The 20,875-nt window shown below is 47.0% G+C and overlaps 1 protein-coding gene across 2 annotated transcripts in view; it reads right to left on the reverse strand.

Annotated features, from left to right (window-relative positions):
• The window catches only part of NCSTN (nicastrin), a 27,954-nt gene continuing 7,079 nt past the window's right edge, over positions 1 to 20,875 (reverse strand). The window contains exons 6-17 of one of the 2 annotated variants that reach the window (XM_033923134.1): positions 20,449 to 20,599; positions 18,148 to 18,254; positions 17,833 to 17,988; positions 16,853 to 16,957; positions 15,966 to 16,046; positions 14,607 to 14,776; positions 13,583 to 13,685; positions 6,438 to 6,536; positions 4,625 to 4,712; positions 3,102 to 3,247; positions 1,694 to 1,906; positions 1 to 973 (exon numbers count right to left, since the gene is read on the reverse strand). In XM_033923134.1, coding sequence (XP_033779025.1) covers positions 851 to 973; positions 1,694 to 1,906; positions 3,102 to 3,247; positions 4,625 to 4,712; positions 6,438 to 6,536; positions 13,583 to 13,685; positions 14,607 to 14,776; positions 15,966 to 16,046; positions 16,853 to 16,957; positions 17,833 to 17,988; positions 18,148 to 18,254; positions 20,449 to 20,599 — 1,542 coding nt within the window. In that variant the 3' untranslated portion in view covers positions 1 to 850. Of the gene's footprint in view, positions 974 to 1,693; positions 1,907 to 3,101; positions 3,248 to 4,624; positions 4,713 to 6,437; positions 6,537 to 13,582; positions 13,686 to 14,606; positions 14,777 to 15,965; positions 16,047 to 16,852; positions 16,958 to 17,832; positions 17,989 to 18,147; positions 18,258 to 20,448; positions 20,600 to 20,875 lie in introns of both variants that reach the window. The other variant, XM_033923133.1, reaches the window with a different exon arrangement.

Consider the following 20,875-nt stretch of genomic DNA (forward strand, 5'->3'; position numbering starts at 1 on the left):
TTTGATAAGGAACTGTTTTAATTAAAACAATTTATTTATAGAACATCAACAAAATTAAACAAAAATATATTGCACCTTAAAAATCTCTACATCTTATCTATGCCCATTTGTTCAGTAGCCGCCGCCGGCCCCCCCCTCCCCCAAATGTCTCAGCCAGTGCTAACAGAATAGCAGTTCTGTAGTCAAACTTCCACTCCTTAGTAGTTTGAGCCACTCCGGTATTTTCTATGAGCATCAACCAAAACCTGGAACCTGCGTATGAGAAGGTTTTGCAACACAAGACAGTCAGGAAAGGAACTGCAATAGGAAGGAAACTTAATCCAAGGGGAAAATGTTTTCTTTAGTGAGTCAGCTTTACAAATGCAATGGCAAACTTGGTGGCTAAAGTCCACTGTAAACGAAATCCGTCAACTTACCTTGTAGAACAAGTTATTGCCCACTCAAGGCAGGGTCAGACACAATCAAAGCTATAGGAAATAGGGGCTCTCTTATCCTCTCACCTAGAGAAAGCTTGCTTTTGGCTTAGGGGCGAGAGCCCCATGGTTTGGTTCAGTTTTTGAGATCCACGCTTTAGTAAGATTTTAGGGATGAAAGGGTGAAAATGACAAAAAGACAGTTTGTAAATGTATGTCATTAATTGGCAACTCTCCTCTTTGTGCTTTGTCTCCCCTTGGATGGCATTTTCAGAGACCCTTCCATCCCCACCCCACCCCCTAAGTTTCTTGTAAAAAAGAAAATCTTCCAGTGTTGATTGAGTTATTCAGAATCCGAGTGGCCAACCGTTTAGTTACCATGTCTTGCCACACCACAGGCCCCTGTGATTCCTAAGCTCCATAGGGTGAAATCATCCTCAGTAAGCCACAGCGCCTGGCTCACACGTGCTGGCAAAGAGTATGTCTGCCTTCGAGTTAATAAAATAGGTGACCAGAAGCGAGGTGACAAGAATGGCGATGCCCACAACTAGTGTGATCACCTGAGTGAAAAAACAACACATTAAAAACACGTTTTAATCCTCATAAATATCAAATGATGCTGTTACAATCCTTTCCCAGATCACAGTTTTAAAATTTTAGATTATATTCAAACATGATAATGGACATTCTGCTACACACTCAGGCTGCCAATAAAACACAGTTACTTACCGTAACAGGTGTTATCCGGGGACAGCATGCAGATATTCACACATGCGGATAATGTCATCCACAGAGCCCACTTACAGACAGTGCTAAAAGTGTACTGTCACTTTAAACTTTTTAAGAAGCATCAAGACTGCCCGCACCGTGCACATGCGAGTGCCTTCTCGCCCGGCGTTGGCTCAAGGTTCCTCAGTTCCATAAGTATAACCCTGGTAGCTCGGGAATCCCACATGTGAGAATATACTGCCTTCTTGTTCTAGGATAAAGCAGAGTTACTTACCTGTAACAATAACTCCCTCCCCCTCCACCTCCCCTAGTTGGCTTCTTAGTTCTTTTACTGAACTGATGGTCCTGCGAGCTGACATCGGATTGCAAAAAGTTTAAAGTGACAGGACACTTTTGCACTGTCCATACCAGGTTCCGTGGATGACATCACCAACATGTGTAAATATCTGCCCGCTGTCTTCGGAAAATTTAAAGCAGCCCTTAAATGCTTTCTTTTGAAAGATGCATTTGAGTTTTAAATTCAATCTCTCTGATCATTTAGATCTGCTCACCTCCAGTTCGTGACTAGCTACTAGGAATATCCTGGCTCGGATCTCCTTCCAGCGACTCTCTGTCCAGGTAGAGTACTTGGTGGATCCCCACTCTCTCAGCTCAAAGGCAGGTGACAGGGCTTTGGTGATGCGCGTGGTAGTCCGGACACAGAAGGGAGTCCTGGTGGTGGAGTTTTCATCGAGGGAACCTTGCACCCAGTAGTAGTCATATTGCTGTGGGAGAGGTGAGATGGAGGTATAAATATGAGGAATAAAATTATTTATACAAGCTCCTCTCCTATGTAAATATTTGAGCACTTGATAGTATAGTACAGTAGAATCTCAGCTAACTGGCATTCAATTAACCGACACTCTCAACCAACTGGCAAAAAAATGTTCTCTTATGCTCCTAAGACAACGTCCAAAGTGGTGCTCCTGATCCAATAACCTCCCTTCCAGCCTCAGAGGCATCAGCATCAGCCACAAATCTCCCTCCCTCCAGTTCCCAAAACATCGCGGCAGCCATCAATTTCCAGCAGAGCCAGTCCTGACAACCCCCCTCCCTCGGTTCCCCAAGCAGCACAGCCAATCCCAACCCCCCTCCCTCACCTGACAATGTAGCAGCAGCTGGCAAGCAGAGGAAGCGCCGGTAAAACAGGCAGCTTCTGGCCAGCCACGACAGGACCTTTCCTCTGCTGCATCACTTCAGTGCAGCAGAGGAAAGGCCCTGCCAGGGCTGGCCAGAAGCTGTCTGTTTTACCGGCGCTTCCTCTGCTCACTGGCTGCTGCTATAGCATCGAGTGAGGGTGGGAGAGGGTTATCAGGACTGGCTCTGCTGCTTTGGGTAAGGGAGGGAGGGAGTGGGAGGAGATGGGGGAAGAGAACGTGGGGGACAAAGACAGATTGAGGTGGGAAGGGAAACAACTATTTTTACATTAACTCTCAAATAACCAGAAACTACAGTTATCTGGCACCCACCAATTCCTATGGGTGCCGAATAACTGAGATTCTACTGTGTCTTCTTTGGTGTTTTGTTGAATTCTATTGTAATAGCCAACATAAGAAAACTAGATTAAGAAAACAAAGAAAGAAAATTTAACTTTGTAAAAAGAACTGAAAATCAGTAGTCTAAGTGCACATACTCTAATAATTTTTGGAGCAATACTTGGCATTGTATTCCTAATTATTTATTTGGACAAGACGTGATTGCCAACAGATATTTGAAACGCTGTGCAATCAACCTGTACACAGAGAGCACAGGAAGTGGCAGAAGAAAAGAGGGGGGCAAAGCTCGAAACGTAATGGATATTTCAGAAAATCTGGCGGGATAGAAGACGCCAATGTAATGTAAATCAACTGAAAAAAGCAAAAAAGAAAGGGAAGTTGGGCAGCCACTGTGAAGCAACATTTGGAGGGGATGACTACTCACATCCTTATCTTCATTTTGGCGTTTCTGGCATCCTTCCTGGGTGAAGTTGAAAACAGCTCCAGTCAGGTTGGCCAACACATACTGCACCACGCGAGAGGGATTAATCTTGTTATCAACAGCAATGTAATAATGAGGGGGATCATTATCTGAGGAAGGCAAAAAGGCAACAGATGAGCAAATAAAAAATAGAGAAAACTGCAAAGCCTGGGATTTAAAGGTTGGAGGTCACCCTGCAGGTTGCTTATTTGAGTCTTTGACATTGTTCATCTTTAGTTCAAAGAATTCACTTCCTGCAAATCTAGGAATGGAAAAAATTCCAGAGCACTCGTACTGCATAAATGATTAGGGGAAGAAGGGCAGCCTTTGTTTAGAGGATCAGATCGAACCCCACTGAAGTTTTGAGAACAAGATTGTACTGTTAGGATTAAAATTGTTCCCAGCTAATGTTTTCCCTTCCTAAAGCTGGAGAAAACTCAGGTATTGAGCGAATGAGCAGTTCTTCCCAAACTGTGAACAGATCCAGTCCAACCCTTATGCAAGACCAGACAGTCACTTAGGGCTGTAGGTTCTGAGGGGTCAGCAAAGGACAACTGCAATCAAAACAATAGGTCCATCAAGCCCAACAGTGGGCAATCCAGGTCTCTAGTACCTAGCTAGATCCTAAAACAGATTTTATGCTGCTTATCCTAAGAATAAGCAGTGGATTGCCCCCAAACCATTTCAATAATGGCCTATGGACTTCCTTTTTAGGAATTTATCCAAACCTTTTTTAAGCCCCGCTGATTTCACCACATTCCCTGGCAACGAATTCCAGAGTTTAATTTTCACATTGTGTGAAGAAATACCTTCTCCGGATTGTTTTAAATCTACCACTTAAGAACAATCGGTGCTCAATATGCCCAGGACTTTTTGGGGAATGCCTTGGGGGGGGGGGGCTGGTGCTGTGTCATATGGTGTGTCTCTTAGCTCGCAAATGTATCTTGCAATCTTGGACTTCTTCAGACCCTCCATCATTCTGGAAGTGGTGGACGATGGTCCACACCCTAGTTGCTTGGGAGGCCCGAGAAGCAGTGGGGCATGCAAACAGGTGAAAATGATTTTTGCTCGTTTGGGGGCCTATTTGGCTTCTTTGTGACCAAGAGGGCGCAGTTTGCTTATGAATACCATCTCCTAGGGTGTTTTGTGGATAGAGGGTTGTTTATAGCAACCAGATGCTGCTGCATTACTTTTGTTTGCGGGAGGGATTGTTGACCCACAAGAGTTTGTGCCTTCCCTGGAACCCTTTTTAAAAAAATGGCATCACCACACAAAGCTAATGACCTACCCTCCTGTGCTTTTCTCTGCAGAGCTGTCAAGCATCCCATTTACCCAGATTATTACCGGGTGATTATGATTGTTGCGGTGGGGGAAATGCCAGGTTAAAGGTATATCCTTGACCGCACCCCGACTAACCTATCTTTACAACTGCTTACAGGTAGCCATCTCAAGAAGTTACTTGTCGTATTCTCACAGCTCTCACTTACCTAGGATTATACTTTTTTCTGCTGGAATGATGGACTGGAACCAGCTGTTGTTGAGCTTCATGAGAAACCCATACAGCAACTTGGAGACCTAACGAGGTGATAGGAAACAATGTCAGACAAAAATTTTTTTTTTTAAAGTTTACACTTAATCCATCCTATCAGGGATGAACCAAAATTTCAGAAGTATTCATTTTCACTATATAGCAACATAGCAAATAAAGATCTGAATGGTCCATTCAGTCTGCCCAACAGCCACACTCATTATTAAGTCATGATTAAATTGTCCTTTTTTGCATTTCTGGGACACAGACCGTAGAAGTCCACCTGGCACTGTCCTTAGGTTCCAAAAACTGCCGTTGAAGCTCACTCCAGCCTGTCCGAACCATTTTGTCACCTGTAGAACACTTTCCGTAAAAAGTCTGCCTGGCACTGCCCTCACGTTCCAAATTACTGGAATTTCCATCAAAGCCCTCTTCAGCCCATCCCGACTGCATATATGGAACACAGACCATGCAAGTCCGCCCAACACTGGCCTTGGTTCTTTAATGTCTTATGAGTCATCGGTCTACTGTGGCATTGCCTGACAATTCTAGATTTGTTATAAATATTTCTGTTTTAACCATCATATAATTAAGCTACTCTTTGAGCTGGTTTATTGGTGTTTTACAAACTTAAGCAGAACTGGTGACTTTTTTTAATTGCTTTGTGTGCCACGGGGTTGAGGATCATTTTATGGTTTTGTCAAGACTTGATTACTGCAATGCCAGTTGTTTTCAGAATATAATATAAAGCAGTAATGATTTGCCATCAATTTTTGTATGGAACCGTACCCGAATTGTTCAAGAACATGTCTGTAAAAGCATGGTTTCAATAACCCCTCCTGCCTTTTTGTTATGTATTATATATCTCAAATTGTATAGGATACCTCAGATGGAATGGAACTGCTTTAACCAATCGTGTGAAGCCTTGGGGGGGGGGGGGATTACATCATATAGCCACTTAACAGTATATAACGAAGTGCAGACTGTAACAAAGCTAAGACTTCTGGACAGAGTCACATGGCTTGATACTGTGAGATGTCTCCTTTGTACAAACTATGTTAGAACTTTATGGAAAGGCTGCATTTGTAACTAACTGACTTTTGATAAATACTGAATAAATAGTTTCAATTGAAAATGCATATATTTGTACAAATTCTTAAGTGTGGGCAGGGGGTTACAGCCTTTCCCCCCTTGCTCAAAAACCAACTACATTAATCGCTCCAGGGTTTGCGCAAGCAGGCTTTATGAATCACTGCTCACTAAAGACAAGAAAACATTTAAAAGGTATATGGGGAGGAGTCCAAGAGAGACATGGGGATTATTTGTGAGGGGGAGAGAGAGAGAAGGGAAAATGCTGGACCATGTGTGAGGGGGTGCCTTTACAATTTTAGTACTGTGCAAATGTGCTGAGACGAAAAAGGCTGAAAATCTCTGGCTTAATCTTTCTTACAGTAAGTGACACAGCAGTTGGCATTCTCACAACTGAGCCACAAGGAAAGAGGATTGTTCTATTATGCTTCTGAAAATGAATACTTTCTATTTGTTGTATATGGTTGAATGTAAGGTCTGAGCCGAGGATGAATCCAATCTGACCATCTAAAAATCTTCACCCACTCCCAAACAAATATACAATAATATGGTGAAAGTCTGATATATACAAGAAGCCTTCTGTAACAAATTCAGTGACTGACCAACTACCTGGCGTGTGATGCTTCCAAGATATGGAATGGGCCCAGGAGAGTAGAACTCACATAATAAGGGGTGAGGCTTACCGTTGCAGCATCTGCTTGGATGGTAGATGTGCTAAGGTTGGCATCACCAGCGAGCTGGTACACTGCACGGGCCAGCACTGTGGCCACATCTGCCAGGGACTGGAGAGAGGGGAAGAAACTCAAAGTCATTGGTGCACACATAGGCACAAGGCAATGCAGGCCATCCCAGGTTTTCAATAACACTATAACAAGCTGACTTCTTTTTCAGAAAATTGGTGTCTGCACAACCCTAAAGGAAATGCTTTAGGATCAATTGATTTCACTAGCAAAGAGTGTGGTGTCACAAAGCCCTGTCCATTGTGTGAGTCAAGAGGTCCTGTGACATCATTGCTCTGCCACTACTGGCACAAAATTAAACTTCTCAATTACTTGCTTGTAACACATTACTTTCTAAACCAACACAAATCTGAAATTCACAAATTTCAGATGCTACAGAACTAATATACTTATTGTTAAACAATATATATTTTCCAAGAATGCCAGGGGTTAAAATGGGCATATAATTTAGATAGGATCTGATGGGTGAAAATTTTGGTCCCCCACTCCAAGAATGACATTTTTATAAGAGAACAATCCCAATCCACCAACAGCATTCAAAAATTTTTAAGTAATAGTGATACAGGAAGAACAATAGGCCTAGAAAAGACCTCAGTGTCTCTCAGGATACCACAACTTGAGTATCCAAAGGACTTAACCTGCCTTTAAACCATACAATTTGAAGGCAAGAGGCACAACCTTGGTCAAAAAAAAAACTCCAGCTCACAAAAACTGGCTTATATTCTTTATATTCTTCATAGTCCACTCTAAACTCTAATAGTCAGGATTATAGGACAGTATACTCATCATAAATCAGAGTCACTTATCTTGTAGATGAGAAAACTCCCTTTATCAAAAATCAATGGCTGCCGTTCATCTCCGGCAGCTCAATCTTTACAGCTTCTGGATTTCCAACGGGGCCCCTGGTTTACGATTTGCTTCATCAGGGGAACCATAAACAGTCGCCTACGATCCGAGCTAACACGCTTCTAAATTGCTTTGAAGCAATCGTGAAAAAGGGGCCCTGAATCCAGAGCTGCCGGAGATGAACGGTGTGGTCTAGAGATGGAGGCAGCATTTGTGCCTAGATAACAATCTGGTCAATTTAGGACAGAAGGAGAAATTAGGTTCTTACCTGCTAATTTACTTTCTTTTAGCTTCTCCAGACCAGTAGAGGTTAACTTTACGAATGGGTATATATCTAATCATGACCAGCAGGTGGAGACTGAAAACAAAACTTTGGGACAGTATATACTATCCTCCCTTCTCTATTTCCCTCAGTCTGCCGAATAGCCAAGCAGAACCAAGAACTGGAAAACAGGAAGAAAACAATACTCCGAACAGGAGTAACAAATAACATACCCAAATGCTGTTGGAAAATGCAGAGGAGAAATACCCGAAGGAAAATGTCCCCACAGCTCGCCAGCTAAGCCAGCCGAGCCACAGCCGCTGTTCTTTAATTCTCCCCGGCCCTAGAAAAATACTAGAACCCGCAGCAAAAAACAAAAACTGCCCGCGAAAACAGCCCCAACAACAACAACAACAACAGACAGGGTGGGGACCTCTACTGGTCTGGAGAAGCTAAAAGAAAGTAAATTAGCAGGTAAGAACCTAATTTCTCCTTCTTTAGCACTCTCCAGACCAGTAGAGGTTAACTTTACGAATGGGACGTACCAAAGCAGTCCCTCTCACGGGCGGGACCCCCGAAGGGCCGATACCAGAACACGCTCACCGAACACCGCGTCCCGACGCGCCTGAACATCTACCCGATAATGTCTAACAAAAGAATACAAGGAGGACCAAACCGCAGCCTTACAAATATCCACCGGAGGCACGAGCGACGACTCAGCCCAAGAAGCCGCCTGACCCCGAGTGGAATGAGCCTTGAGAAACTCTGGAACAGGCTGCTGTTTCAGAAGATAAGCGGAAGCAATCGTCTCCTTGATCCAGCGCGCAATAGTAGCCTTAGAAGCGCCAGCTCCCCGACGAGGACCAGCCAGGAGGACAAAGAGATGATCGGACTTCCGGAATTCCTGGGTCCGCTGCACATCAGAGCGAAGGACCCGACCGACATCCAACTTGCGCAGCTGCCGTTGCTCAGAAGAGCCCTCCCGACCACCCAAGACCGGGAGAACCACCGATTGATTGACATGAAAAGGAGAAACAACCTTCGGCAGAAAGGAAGGAACAGGCCGCAAGACGACCCGCTCCCTAGACAACTCCAAGAAGGGAGCCCTACAAGAGAAAGCCTGCAGCTCAGAAATACGCCTAGCAGAAGTAATGGCCACCAAAAAGACCGCCTTCAAAGTAAGGTCCTTCAAAGAACAGTCGTCCAAGGGCTCGAAAGGCGGGCGCACCAAAACAGAGAGAACCAGATTAAGATCCCAAGAGGGAACCGAGGGCCGTAGGGGAGGCCTAAGCAACTTGGCCGCCCGCAGAAACCGAATCACATCAGGAAGAGCCGATAAACGCTGACCTGACACCAACCCTCGAAAGGTCGACAGGGCCGCAAGATGAACCCGGAGAGAAGACCAAGCCAGGCCTCTATCCAGGCCATCCTGCAAGAACTCTAGAATGTTAGGCAGAGAAGCGCGAAAAGAGGTCACTCCCCGCGCCCGACACCATTCCTCAAAGAGACGCCAAACCCGCACATAAGCCCGAGAGGTAGAAAGCCTCCGGGACCCCAACAGTGTAGCGATCACCTTGTCTGAATATCCCTTCTTGCTAAGGCGACCCCTTTCAAGAGCCACGCCGTAAGACAGAAGAGAGACGGGTCGAACAAGGGAATGGGACCCTGCATCAGAAGGTCGTCCGAGAGAGGCAGAGGAAGAGGAACCGCCACCAGGTGCCTCACCAGATCCGCATACCACGGACGTCGAGGCCAATCCGGAGCCACCAGCACCACCAAACCCGGATGGTGAACAATGCGAAGAAGCACTCTGCCCACCAGCGGCCAAGGAGGGAACACATACAACAGCCCCTCCGTTGGCCACGGCTGGACCAGAGCATCCAGACCCTCGGCCAGCCCTTCCCTGCGACGACTGAAGAAGCGGGGCACTTTGGCGTTGCCACTCGTGGCCATCAGGTCCATCAGGGGCTGCCCCCAATCTTGCACTATCAACCGAAACGCTCCGGCGCCGAGAAACCACTCTCCTGGATCCAGGAAGTGACGACTGAGGAAGTCTGCCTGAACATTTTCTACCCCGGCTATATGAGAAGCCGAGAGGTCCAGAAGATGGGACTCCGCCCAAACCATGAGCCGAGCCGCCTCCTGCGCCACAGGAGTGCTCTTGGTGCCCCCCTGACGATTGACATAAGCCACCGCCGTGGCATTGTCCGACAGGACTCTGACCGACTTGCCCAGCAAAAGGGAGTGGAAAGCTAACAGCGCCAGCCTGACCGCTCTGGTCTCCAACCCGTTGATCGACCAGGAGGCCTCCTCCGCGGACCAGGTGCCCCAAGCTGAGTGGCCCATAAACTGAGCCCCCCAACCAAGGAGACTCGCATCCGTAAGGAGCACCGTCCACTGCGGGAGATCCAGACCCACCCCCTGAACCAGGTGAGGGGTCCGGAGCCACCAGCGCAGACTGCAGCGCGCCAAGCCTCGCAGGGGAACCGGAACATCCAAATCTTGCCTCCGGGGAGACCACCTCCGGAGCAGAGCATACTGAAGAGGACGCATGTGGGCCCGCGCCCACCTCACCACGTCCAGGGACGCCGCCATTGACCCCAGGACTTGGAGGAAATCTCGCGCCCGAGGACCCCGGGACGCCAAAAGCAGGCGAATCTGAGATTGCAATTTGCTCACCCGGGCCTCTGGAAGGAAGACCTTCCCCAAGGAGATGTCGAACATAACCCCAAGGCACTCCAGACGCTGAGCCTGGACCAACCGACTCTTGGAAAGGTTGACCACCCAGCCCAGCGACCGGAGAAACTCCACCACCCGAGCCGTAACCCGGGAGCTCTCCTGCAACGACTTTGCCCGAATCAACCAGTCGTCCAGGTAGGGGTGAACCAGGATGCCCACCGACCGCAAGGCTGCCGCGACGACCACCATTACCGTGGTGAACGTCCGAGGAGCCGTGGCCAGACCAAAGGGAAGCGCACAGAACTGAAAGTGCCGCCCCAAGATCGCAAAGCGAAGGAAGTGCTGATGAGAGGCCCGAATTGGAACCTGCAAGTAGGCCTCCGTCAGATCGAGAGACGTAAGAAACTCCCCCGGCTGAACCGCCAGAATGACCGACCGCAGCGTTTCCATGCGGAAAGACGGAATCTTGAGAGCTCTGTTGACCCCTTTCAAATCCAGGATGGGCCGAAAGGTCCCCTCCTTTATGGCCACCACAAAGTAAATGGAGTACCTGCCGGTGCCCCACTCCGTAGGGGACACCGGCACCACTGCCTCGAGATCTAGCAAACGCTGAAGGGTCTGACGAAAAGCCTGCGTCTTCCATGGAGTCTGACATGGAGAAGCGAGGAAAAGGTCCGGCAGAGAGCGGGTAAACTCCAGAGCGTAACCGTCCCGCACCACCTCAAGGACCCACTGATCGGACGCGATCTCGGCCCATTTGGGGAAAAATTTGCGCAGCCGGGCCCCCACCGGAACCAAAGGGGGCGCCGGCAAGGAGTCATTGCGCAGGACGGGAAGCGGGGGAACCGGCGGAGGGATTCCCTGCCCCCCGACGGGCCCCCCGAAAGGGCTGCATGCGCTGGAAGAACCGACCCCGGGAAAAACCCTGAGCCGGGAAAGAAACAGCCCCACGCCCCGGGCGATACTTGCGAAATTCCCGCAAACGCCCCCGGGCAGCCCCACACCTAGACGCAGGGCGGGCACGGTCCTCAGGCAGACGGGGCACCTTCGAGTCCGTCAGAGTCTGAATCAACTCCTCTAATTCCTCTCCAAACAAAAAGACCCCCTAAAGGGAACTTTAGTAAACTTAGCTTTGGACGCAGAATCCGCCGCCCAAGCGCGCAGCCACAAAATACGCCGCGCGGCCATGCCATAGACTTAGCCGAAATCCGCACCAAGTCATAAAGAGCATCTGAGAGGAACGAGGCAGCCATCGCAATCTTCGCTACCTCCTGATCCACTAGAGACCAGGCATCAGACTCCCGATCCAGGACACGCTCAGCCCACCGAAACACGGCGCGAGCGACTAGCTCCCCACAAACAGCCGCCTGGACCCCAAAGGCAGAGACATCAAAATCATACTTAAGAAGAGTCTCTAACGCACGCGCCTCCGAGACCCTAAGAGCAGAACCGTCCATAACAGGCACGGTATGCCGCTTAGGAAGTGCCGAGACCACCGCGTTCCCCATTGGCGAAATTAAGGTAGCCCTACCTCCCTCCGGGACGGGATACCCAAGAGCCAAGGCGCACACCAAACGAAACTGCGCCCATAGGCCACTGCGCCAACACAAAATCCCGCAAATCCTGACGCACAGGAAAAGAGCGGGAACCAGGACAGACCCCCTGAAGCAGAGGGGCCCCCATACGCGGGGTCTCCGGCGGCGCCACTGCAAAAATGCAGCACCAAGGAGACCTGCTACACAGGTCTAAAAGCTCATCCCTCTGAATAAAAAAGTGCACCACGGACGCATCTGCTCTGGAAGACGGGAAACCCGCCGCCCCGCTGCCAACAGGCGTCCCCCCTAGAGGATCCTGGAAGCCCGCCAAAGCAGCCAGGTCCTCAACCAGGCCAACACGCTCCTCCGCCCACCAATTCGCAATCCAAGCCCCCCCGCGGGCGCTTGGAAGAGGGAGGAGGAAGAGGGGACGCCAAACGAAAAGAGGGAGGCAAAGCCATAGGGGGCGCGGAGGGAAACCCCCCCCGAAACCCCCCAGGCGCACGTGGGACCCCCAAAAGTCCGCACAAAGAAAGAAAATAAATTGGGGGCAAAAAACCCCTGGGGGTCCCCAGGGACTCCCTGCCCCAGCAGGGGTCCATGCTGAAACCTGCCCCTGTGTTCGCCATACAGGGGGAAGGTCACCTGAGGTTGCAGACAAAATGGAGGGGCCAGACAAAGAAAATGGCGAAGTTCCCGCCAAAAATGCTCCCTCCATGGCCTGTAGCGGCTGAGAAGACTGAACAGTCTCAGCCGCTAAAACAGGCAAGTCGGCATCAGCTGTCAAAAAATCAGCTGAGAGGGAATCCTTCGGGGAATCCCTCCGTGGGCGGTTGTGGAAGACCGGGCTTCCCCACTGCTCCAAGCCGACTCGCGAGGCACCATCGGCGGGGAGCTCTGGGCGCCTGCAGCCGCTGCCGACGGAGCTCCACCACCTCACCGACCCAAACCGCCGAGTTCAGGCCGGCCGCGAGTGCCTCGCGGCTGGACTAAAATTGTGGCCTACTCCCCCGGAGAAGGGCACAATTGCTCCAGACGCGACCTAGCTATAAAAAAGTGCTGGTTACATGAAAAAAATACAGTTTTCTTAAAGGGAAACAACCCTTCAGACCAGCACTACCTCAGGATTTTTTTTTTTTTTTTACAGAACAGACTCCACAGGCTCTCGAAGCAATATGCCTTGCTTGACTTAGGGGGCAAGGCTTACTGCTGAGGCTCCTCTAAAAAAATGTGGGGAGGTGGAGGAAGTGGGGGGAGGGACCCCGCTCGTGACCCGCCGGGTTTGACACCCCCGAGGTCGGACGAACCCCCAAACAGAGTCCGCCCAAGCTCCGTCCGGCTAAAAACAGGGACAATAAACCCCCTAAACAAATTCCAACAGCCCTACCAAGGGAGATGGGTACAGATCACTCAACACCTGCTGGAGACTGAAAGAAGACTGAGGGAAATAGAGAAGGGAGGATAGTATATACTGTCCCAAAGTTTTGTTTTCAGTCTCCACCTGCTGGTCATGATTAGATATATACCCATTCGTAAAGTTAACCTCTACTGGTCTGGAGAGTGCTAAAGAATAAAGGTTACCCTAAGTAAACCGAAAAGGTATCCAGGCACCGCTCGGCAATGTCAGTGGTATCCGGGCAGTGCCCAGGTTAACTCCTGGCAGCTGCCCTGTGCATTCAACATAAGTGACCAGTTGAATAATAGCCCCAATACTTTTCACCAGAGAAAACCATCAAAATAGCTTGCTATAAGGAGGACTGTGGAACCTGGGCTGTGTCGTTCAGAAGGTTCTGGGCTTCTTCTGGGCTGATCCCCTCTGGATAATTTGAAATGATGTTCTCCCCAGTGTCATATATGCTGTGGAAATACCTGAAGGATGAAAGACAAAGTGTGAGACTGGGAGAAGAGGGGATGAAGGCGGGAGTTCACTCTTTTTCCATGCAAGCTAGATGAGAGGTTTGGTTTTGCATAAAATCGTAAGAGTTGGCATCCTGAGTCAGACCGATGGTCCATCTAGGCCGGTGTCCTGCTTCCAACAGAGGCCAATCCAGGTTACAAGTACCTGGCAGGGTAGCAAGATTCCTCACTACCGATTCTAGGGTTAAAAAGTGGCTTCCCCTTAATTGCAGATAATGGACTTTTCCTCCAGGAACTTGACCAAATCTTTTTTAAACCCAGCTACATTAACAGCTTTTACTACTTGCTCCAGCCATGATGTGTTAAGTTAAAAAGTATTTTCTCCTATTTGTTCTGAACCCATTACTAGGTCACTTCATGAGCCTCTGTTCCACTCTAACCAGGATCTCGCAGACCTCAATCATAACTCCCCTCAGCCACCACTTTTCCACACTGAAGAGTCCTAACCTCTTTCACCTGTCCTCCTTTTTTTCAGATTCACACAATACTCCAGGCGCAGTCTCACTATGGAGCAATACAAAGGCCTTATGATAATCTCCATTTACTTTCCTCCACTGAGTGAGGAACCACAGAATAGTTGACGATAGTGCTTTAATAAGAAGAAATATATGAAAAACAAGGAGCAGCATTTCGGCAAGGTACACAGAGTAGATCAAGCTAAGCTCCATCTTAGGGCTACCATATGGCTCCAGAAAAAGGAGGACCAATCGAGACATCGGGGTTTTACTTCCAGATGCTGTTACAAAAGTGGCATGCCTAACTGGAGGCACCAAGTTTTGCTCAATCTTAGAGGGATAGTGCATCACACAAATGTTCTGTAAGAACCTGTAAGGAGGCGAGGGTGGGGCAGAAAACAGCTTCCCAGGCACGCACCTGTTCTGGAAGGCAGACTGGTGATCAGTAAGCACCACCCCGGGAATGTTCCGGGCTTGCAGAAAGCGCTGGAAAGAGGATGGTGGAAGAGCCTGAGTAGAGCTAGCTTCCTTTAAGGTCACATTGCTGTTCTGGCTGGCATTATTCAGGGCATCCACCAAAGTCTTTACCTTAAAGAAAGAATTAAAATAGCGATTGTTAAAGACCTTTTCCATACACTGCACTTTTGATTGTATGAGAAGAAAAATCAGGCAGGTGAAGGGGTGACAGTAGCCTATGGAGCAAACAAGCTTCCAAGTTTATTCAATACTCGCTACCCACACATCAAAGAGCTGTTTGAGCAGCTTTCATTTTATTAATAGATAGTAAGAGGTAGAGAGAAGGAATGAGTGTGACAAAAAGAGCGGGGAGAAAATAAGAATTACAATAATTGACAGGACAGGTAAAAACAGGGATGGGTAAAATGAGCATCTGAAATGGATTCAGAGACCCTCATGCAAGAGAAAAAAAAAAATCAATATTACACTTGAGTCAGAAGAAAGGCATTGTTAAAAAGAAAGTTTTAAGGTCAGTTTTGAAACTTTGCAGGGAAGTCTGAAGGCATAAGTGGAAGGGCAAGGATAATTGGGGCCAAACACCTATTCCGTGTGCAGAGCCCCTATGAACATGGCAGAGAGGATTCTGACAAGAAAAAAACAAAGGCTGAAGTGACCGATGAATCGAGTCCTACAGGTAAAATATGCCTGTGTATCCCTGAGCCTCCCAGTCTTAGGCCTGAATGTACTAAAGATACCGACTGGATCGCTGATGGCCAATTCTCTGGCCGATTGTGGACCAGCGATCGATGCGCTACCAAGTTTGCATGAAACCTGACAAATCAATCGCTCAGTGAACGACTGACACCTGCACAGAGCCCTAACAGCAGTGACAGGGGAAGCGGCCTCCTGTCACTGCTGTTAAGGGCTTCATTTTTTTTAATGGCACAGATGTGTGTGTGTGTGTGTTACATGTGCACAATCTGCCCCATTGAAAAAAAGCCCTCCGCACTGATGTCCCCCCCCCCCCCCCGCAATGAAAATAGCAGGAGGGATGCGTACTCCTTCCTGCCTGACCAAATACCCCCGCACCATGCCCCACCTGGTCCTGGACTCCCTGCGCCATTGACCCCTCCCCTTCCCCCAAAATAGGCAGGAAGGATGCCCACTCCTTCCACTTAAATGCATTCACTACTACTTTGAAAAATGTAGTGCGCAAATATTGTAATAAGATGCCTTGTTCAGAATGCCATATCCAAACCACCATCATAACAGCATAAGATCAAATACGAACAGAGGTCAGATCATAACTGGAGGGTTTTACCTGTTCTTGCACTGAGCTGCTGTTCTTCTGTGAGACAGGGTCTGTGTGCATCCATAGGATGGAGTTCTTTCTCAAAGCTACCTGGGTGGGGGGAAATGAGCAGAAGAGCACTGAAATGTGAATGAATCTAGTACTTGCAGGAGATTCTCTTACTCTACCATGAGATGAATAGAAAGCGCTAGTGACCTGGATTGGCCACCGTGAGAACAGGCTACTGGCCTTGATGGACCATTGGTCTGACCCAGTAAGGCTGTTCTTATAGTCTGTTATCGAGAAAGACACAGGGGAAGCTACTGATTGCCCTGGATCGGTAGCATAGAATGTTGCTCCTCTTTGGAGATTTCACATGGAATGTTGCTACTATTTGGGTTTCCGGAATCTTGCTATTCTTTGAGATTCTGCATGGAATCTTAATACTCTTTTGGAGTTCTAGAATCTTTTGTTACTCTTTGGGATTTGACTAGGTACCTGGATTGGCCACCGTGAGAATGAGCTACAATCCCATCATCAAAAAACTCCTTGTAAAATTTGGACAGCTGACTGCCCAGACTTCCCAATGAGGAGAGATCCACCTTGTCTCATTGTGCCGACCAGGAAGAATCTGAAGTTCATGATCCAGATGGGAGATAGAGCCAGTCAATTTGAACTCAGCTCTGCACCATGCTGGTTGATGGACACAACCCTATTGGCCTGGACTGGCCTGGTAGTGATAATGAAATATGAGAGGGAGCAAAGAAAAGCTGACTGGAAAAGCAGTTATGTCCCATAAGAAGTCAAGTTTCTGCAACTGCAATATATCCTTGGAATGGACAAGGGGCAACTGAGTAGACTGGATGGGTCACATTGTGGTTTTCTACCAGCAAGTACTATGTCAGTATGATGCGCACCTGGTTCAGCTCTAGGAATGCATCAATATTTTCCAATCCGATGGGAAATTTGCCATTTTCCATGTCATATACCATCCGAGAACTGCCAATGTAATCGAAGGCCTCCTATGGGAAGGAAAAGACAACAGAACATTAAGGAAGGATGCTCATGTGAAACCTGTGTGCATTCAAGTGACAAATTTATTTCAACAGGCTGTGTGCACATGTAAAACGTCACCAGTGCCCGACACCAACTTCAATTAGCTACTGTTAGGTTTTGCGTCTGCCTCCATGCTTCTTACAGGACTGGACTGAATTGACTATTTGGTCTTACCTGCTAATTTTCTTTCCTTGAATCCTACCTAGAGCAATCCAGAATCAATAGCTTATGCCCATCAGTCAGTAGATCAAGACAGACTTTGGTGTTCAGCACCATGCAGTACCTACACTTCAGTATTTTTGCAACAAAGTGAAATTAGGGAAGAGACTTTCCTAACCCCTCCAGAATCCAGAGTCAAAAAATAACCACAAACTCGAGAGTGACACAACATCGGCAAAAGCCAAAACTTTCACTTCTACCCGTGCTACATTAAATGCCCTGGATTTTTGAATAGCAAATTTCCAGGTCAAAACTTTTATGTAGGATTTCCAAAATAATAAATAAATCAAATAAACCCTACATCCAACCAACTCCTATGCTTTTTCTTGGACTGTTCAGAATTGGTGCCACAACAGATGAGAGTTTATTAGACTAACAAACGTGTCTCATTTGGTTGTTTTTAAGACATCTCACTTGACACTTTTTTGTGTTTTGTTGCTAACTTTATCGAGGCTAGTTTTGTGCTTTTCTTCTTGTGCTTTCATCTTATCTCTAACCAGGTAAATTTCTCAAAAACTGATGGGATAAGAAAGGGTCAGGAAATAAGGACTTGCACAGTCCTAGTGTCTTCTGAAGTATAAATGAGTGAATTCACATTTGCTAGGTCCAGCTGAGCACTTACCCCTTGGAAGAAGACAAACATGACGTTTTTCAACAAGGTCTGTTGATCATTAAGGACTTTACGAAGGGCTTCAGCTGCAGCCAACAGGGTGACAAAACCTGACACAGTGCTCTCAGCTCCGGGGGCCACATCCCAGAAGAACGAGCGACTGTCCAGCTGTGAGAGCCACAACAGAAAAGAAAAAAATAAGCAAGGGATCATTATGACAGACAATTCCTTGAGATGCCTCTCAACCCCATCTTTCTTCGATAATGCACTGGCTGGATTATTCAACTTTCCCCCTCATATCGAAGCAGCAATGTGGAAGATACTTGCCCGAGCAGCGACAAAGATGACTTTGTTGTCTGGATGCAAGATGTCCGAGATATTGACAGGTTTAAGTGTGCTCCAGATATTCCAGTCAGTAAGAGCATCGCAAACCTCTTCTGGGAAACAGAGAAACGTCAGACTCGCCTACTTCATCAGTGGCTTCAATTATTCAACAGAGCAAAGTCACAAAACAGTAGATACTAAAATTTGATCAGAAAGAGCAATGGCCATGGATCAGGAGACTCTTGTGTCCTAAAGGTTGTGCTCACCTCTGCCACTGACTTTAGACAAGTGCCTCACTCTTACTTAAATCTCCAGCTGAGTCACAGATTGTGTGTGAGATCTTCAGTATTGCACCTGACCTTCCTGTCTCAGAGACCAACTACAAGCAAGGCACTAGTCAATCTAGTTTTGTCTGTTATATTAGAGTTCTGATTTAAGAAGCTCCTTCTAATTTTGTGTCATTGGAGAAAAAGGCTCGATGCAGAATAAAACTAACCCACTTCTGGGCTCACAAGGTTGGCTAGAAACTTAGGTCTCTTTTTCTTATCTGATACGATTTCTAAAAGGCTTTACCTAAGGAGCTTCATCTCTCTTTTCAGTTAGTAACCGACTACAAGAATTCCTATATTCTGATTTGCTCTGCCTGACCCAAGTGGGACAGAACCTGGCCAGGGTGACCACAGTATAACTGCAGCTACGCACTGGAACTTTTAGGAGCTTTGTTCCCTTTTTGATTTTATGCTGTGCACTGTGGGGATTTAGCCTCCAAGTCTCCTTCATGCCCCCTCCCCATGCAAGGGAGGCAAAAGCCGGTTAATGGAGATCCTCTACCTATATCCAAAAACGATTTATTGTATCCACTTCTCGAGTGATTGTGAACGAGTTTGTAGTTTTATGCACACTTGTCCTTCTAAAATACAAAAGAACCAGCAAGGTATCAGCAGGAATCACTGCCGTTCTCGATCAAGGCGTAATAAATCAAGCTCAAAGTTGTGCTACTAATACAATTTCAATATTGGTTCAATGTATCACACTACTCCCTGTGTCTTCTGATTTAGGATGAGCTGAATCAATGTAGCCATGATCCTAATCATTTATTTGGGGGGGGGGGGGGATGGAGGAATCCTGGTGCCATAAGCCTTCCTTTAAAACTATCTGGGGATTTTTCACTATTTTAATAGCTCCCACCTTTCTCAGTGCCAGGTCTCATTTTTTTAAAATTAATTTATTTATTAGGTATGTAAATGCCGCCTATCAAAGTTATCTAAGCAGTTTACATTCAAGTGATCCCAATAGGCTCACAATCTATCTCAGGGTGCCGAGGCTGAAGCTTTAACCACTGCGCCACATTCTCCTCCAATACAATGGAGAAAGTGAACCAAGTATAGAATAATGAAGCCATTGTGACATCACTGGTGAGGTTGGCTCTTATTGGTGGAATGAGGCATTATGACATCAGGGAAAGGGATTGGGACATGGATACCGTCTTTTTGTAGTTTTACAGCCAAACTCAAAGCGGTTTATACAAGCATTTCCCCTATCTGTCCCTATGGGTTCACAATCTATCTAATGTACCTGGGGCAGTGGAGGATTGAGTGACTTGCCCAAGGTCACAAGGAGCAGTGTGGAGTTTTGAACCCACAACCTCAGGGTGATAAGGCTTTAGCTATAACCACTGCGACACACACTCCTCTTCATCACTATAGTAAAGGTCTTGATTTTGAAGCTGCAAGACATGCCCCAAGCCTCCACCTGGGACCACCTTTATTTATTTAATTTAAAAAAATTTCTTCTCCGCTTTACGCCTAAGCGGATTATAATAAAAACATAATCAAATATATACTCAGACATATTAAAACAGCAGCATTTTCTCTTCCAATTCCCCCAATCCATAGCACATCTGCTCAAAACAACAGCATGCAATTAATAAAAGTTTGCATAAAGCAAACTATAAAATAGACTTAGCGCCAAATAGTTAATAAAAAGCTTTCATAAAGAAATAAGTTTTTAATTACTTTCTAAACAACATCTTATCTTTACACAATCTCAAGTATCCTGGCAATGCATTCCACAAAGGTGGACCTGCCACAGAAATGGCCACTGTTTGCGTCTTCTTATAGTGAGTCTCATTGCAGACTGTGACCTTAATGATCTAAGAGGTATATACTGTTTCAACGTCTGGTTTTAGTGCCTGGTGTACAATCATCAAAACCTCATACTCAACCAGTGCAGGCTTTTCAGTACTGGTGTAATGTGATCATTCCAAGTTACCCCTAACCAAGGGGCTGCAAATACTGTACTTGCCTGGGTTAATATTGAATGAGGTCTGCAGAGAGTTGCGCCGCATGCAGGTGACCGTGTCTGTGACAGCATGCATGTGAGAGAAGAGCTGCATGGCACAGAGAGGATATTGCGGGATGGAGCCACTCAATGGGATGTTGTGTTCTTGGTAGCACTAAGAAGTGGAGGCAGACACAAAAATGTAATACATTTCTGCTCTCAGTGACAGAAACAGAGAAACATGATGGCAGATAAAGGCCAAATGACCCATCCACAGCATCCACTATCTCCTCTCTCCCTATTGGCTAAGGCTCTTTACACCTGCATTGTAATGTCATAATAATAATAATAATTTATTCTTGTATACCGCCATACCCAAGAAGTTCTAGGCGGTTCACATCCATTAATTAAGATCCGCGATGACACACGGATTTACAACATTTTGACAAAG

Source organism: Geotrypetes seraphini, chromosome 16, assembly GCF_902459505.1.
Source record: "Geotrypetes seraphini chromosome 16, aGeoSer1.1, whole genome shotgun sequence".
Lineage (NCBI taxonomy): Eukaryota > Metazoa > Chordata > Amphibia > Gymnophiona > Dermophiidae > Geotrypetes > Geotrypetes seraphini.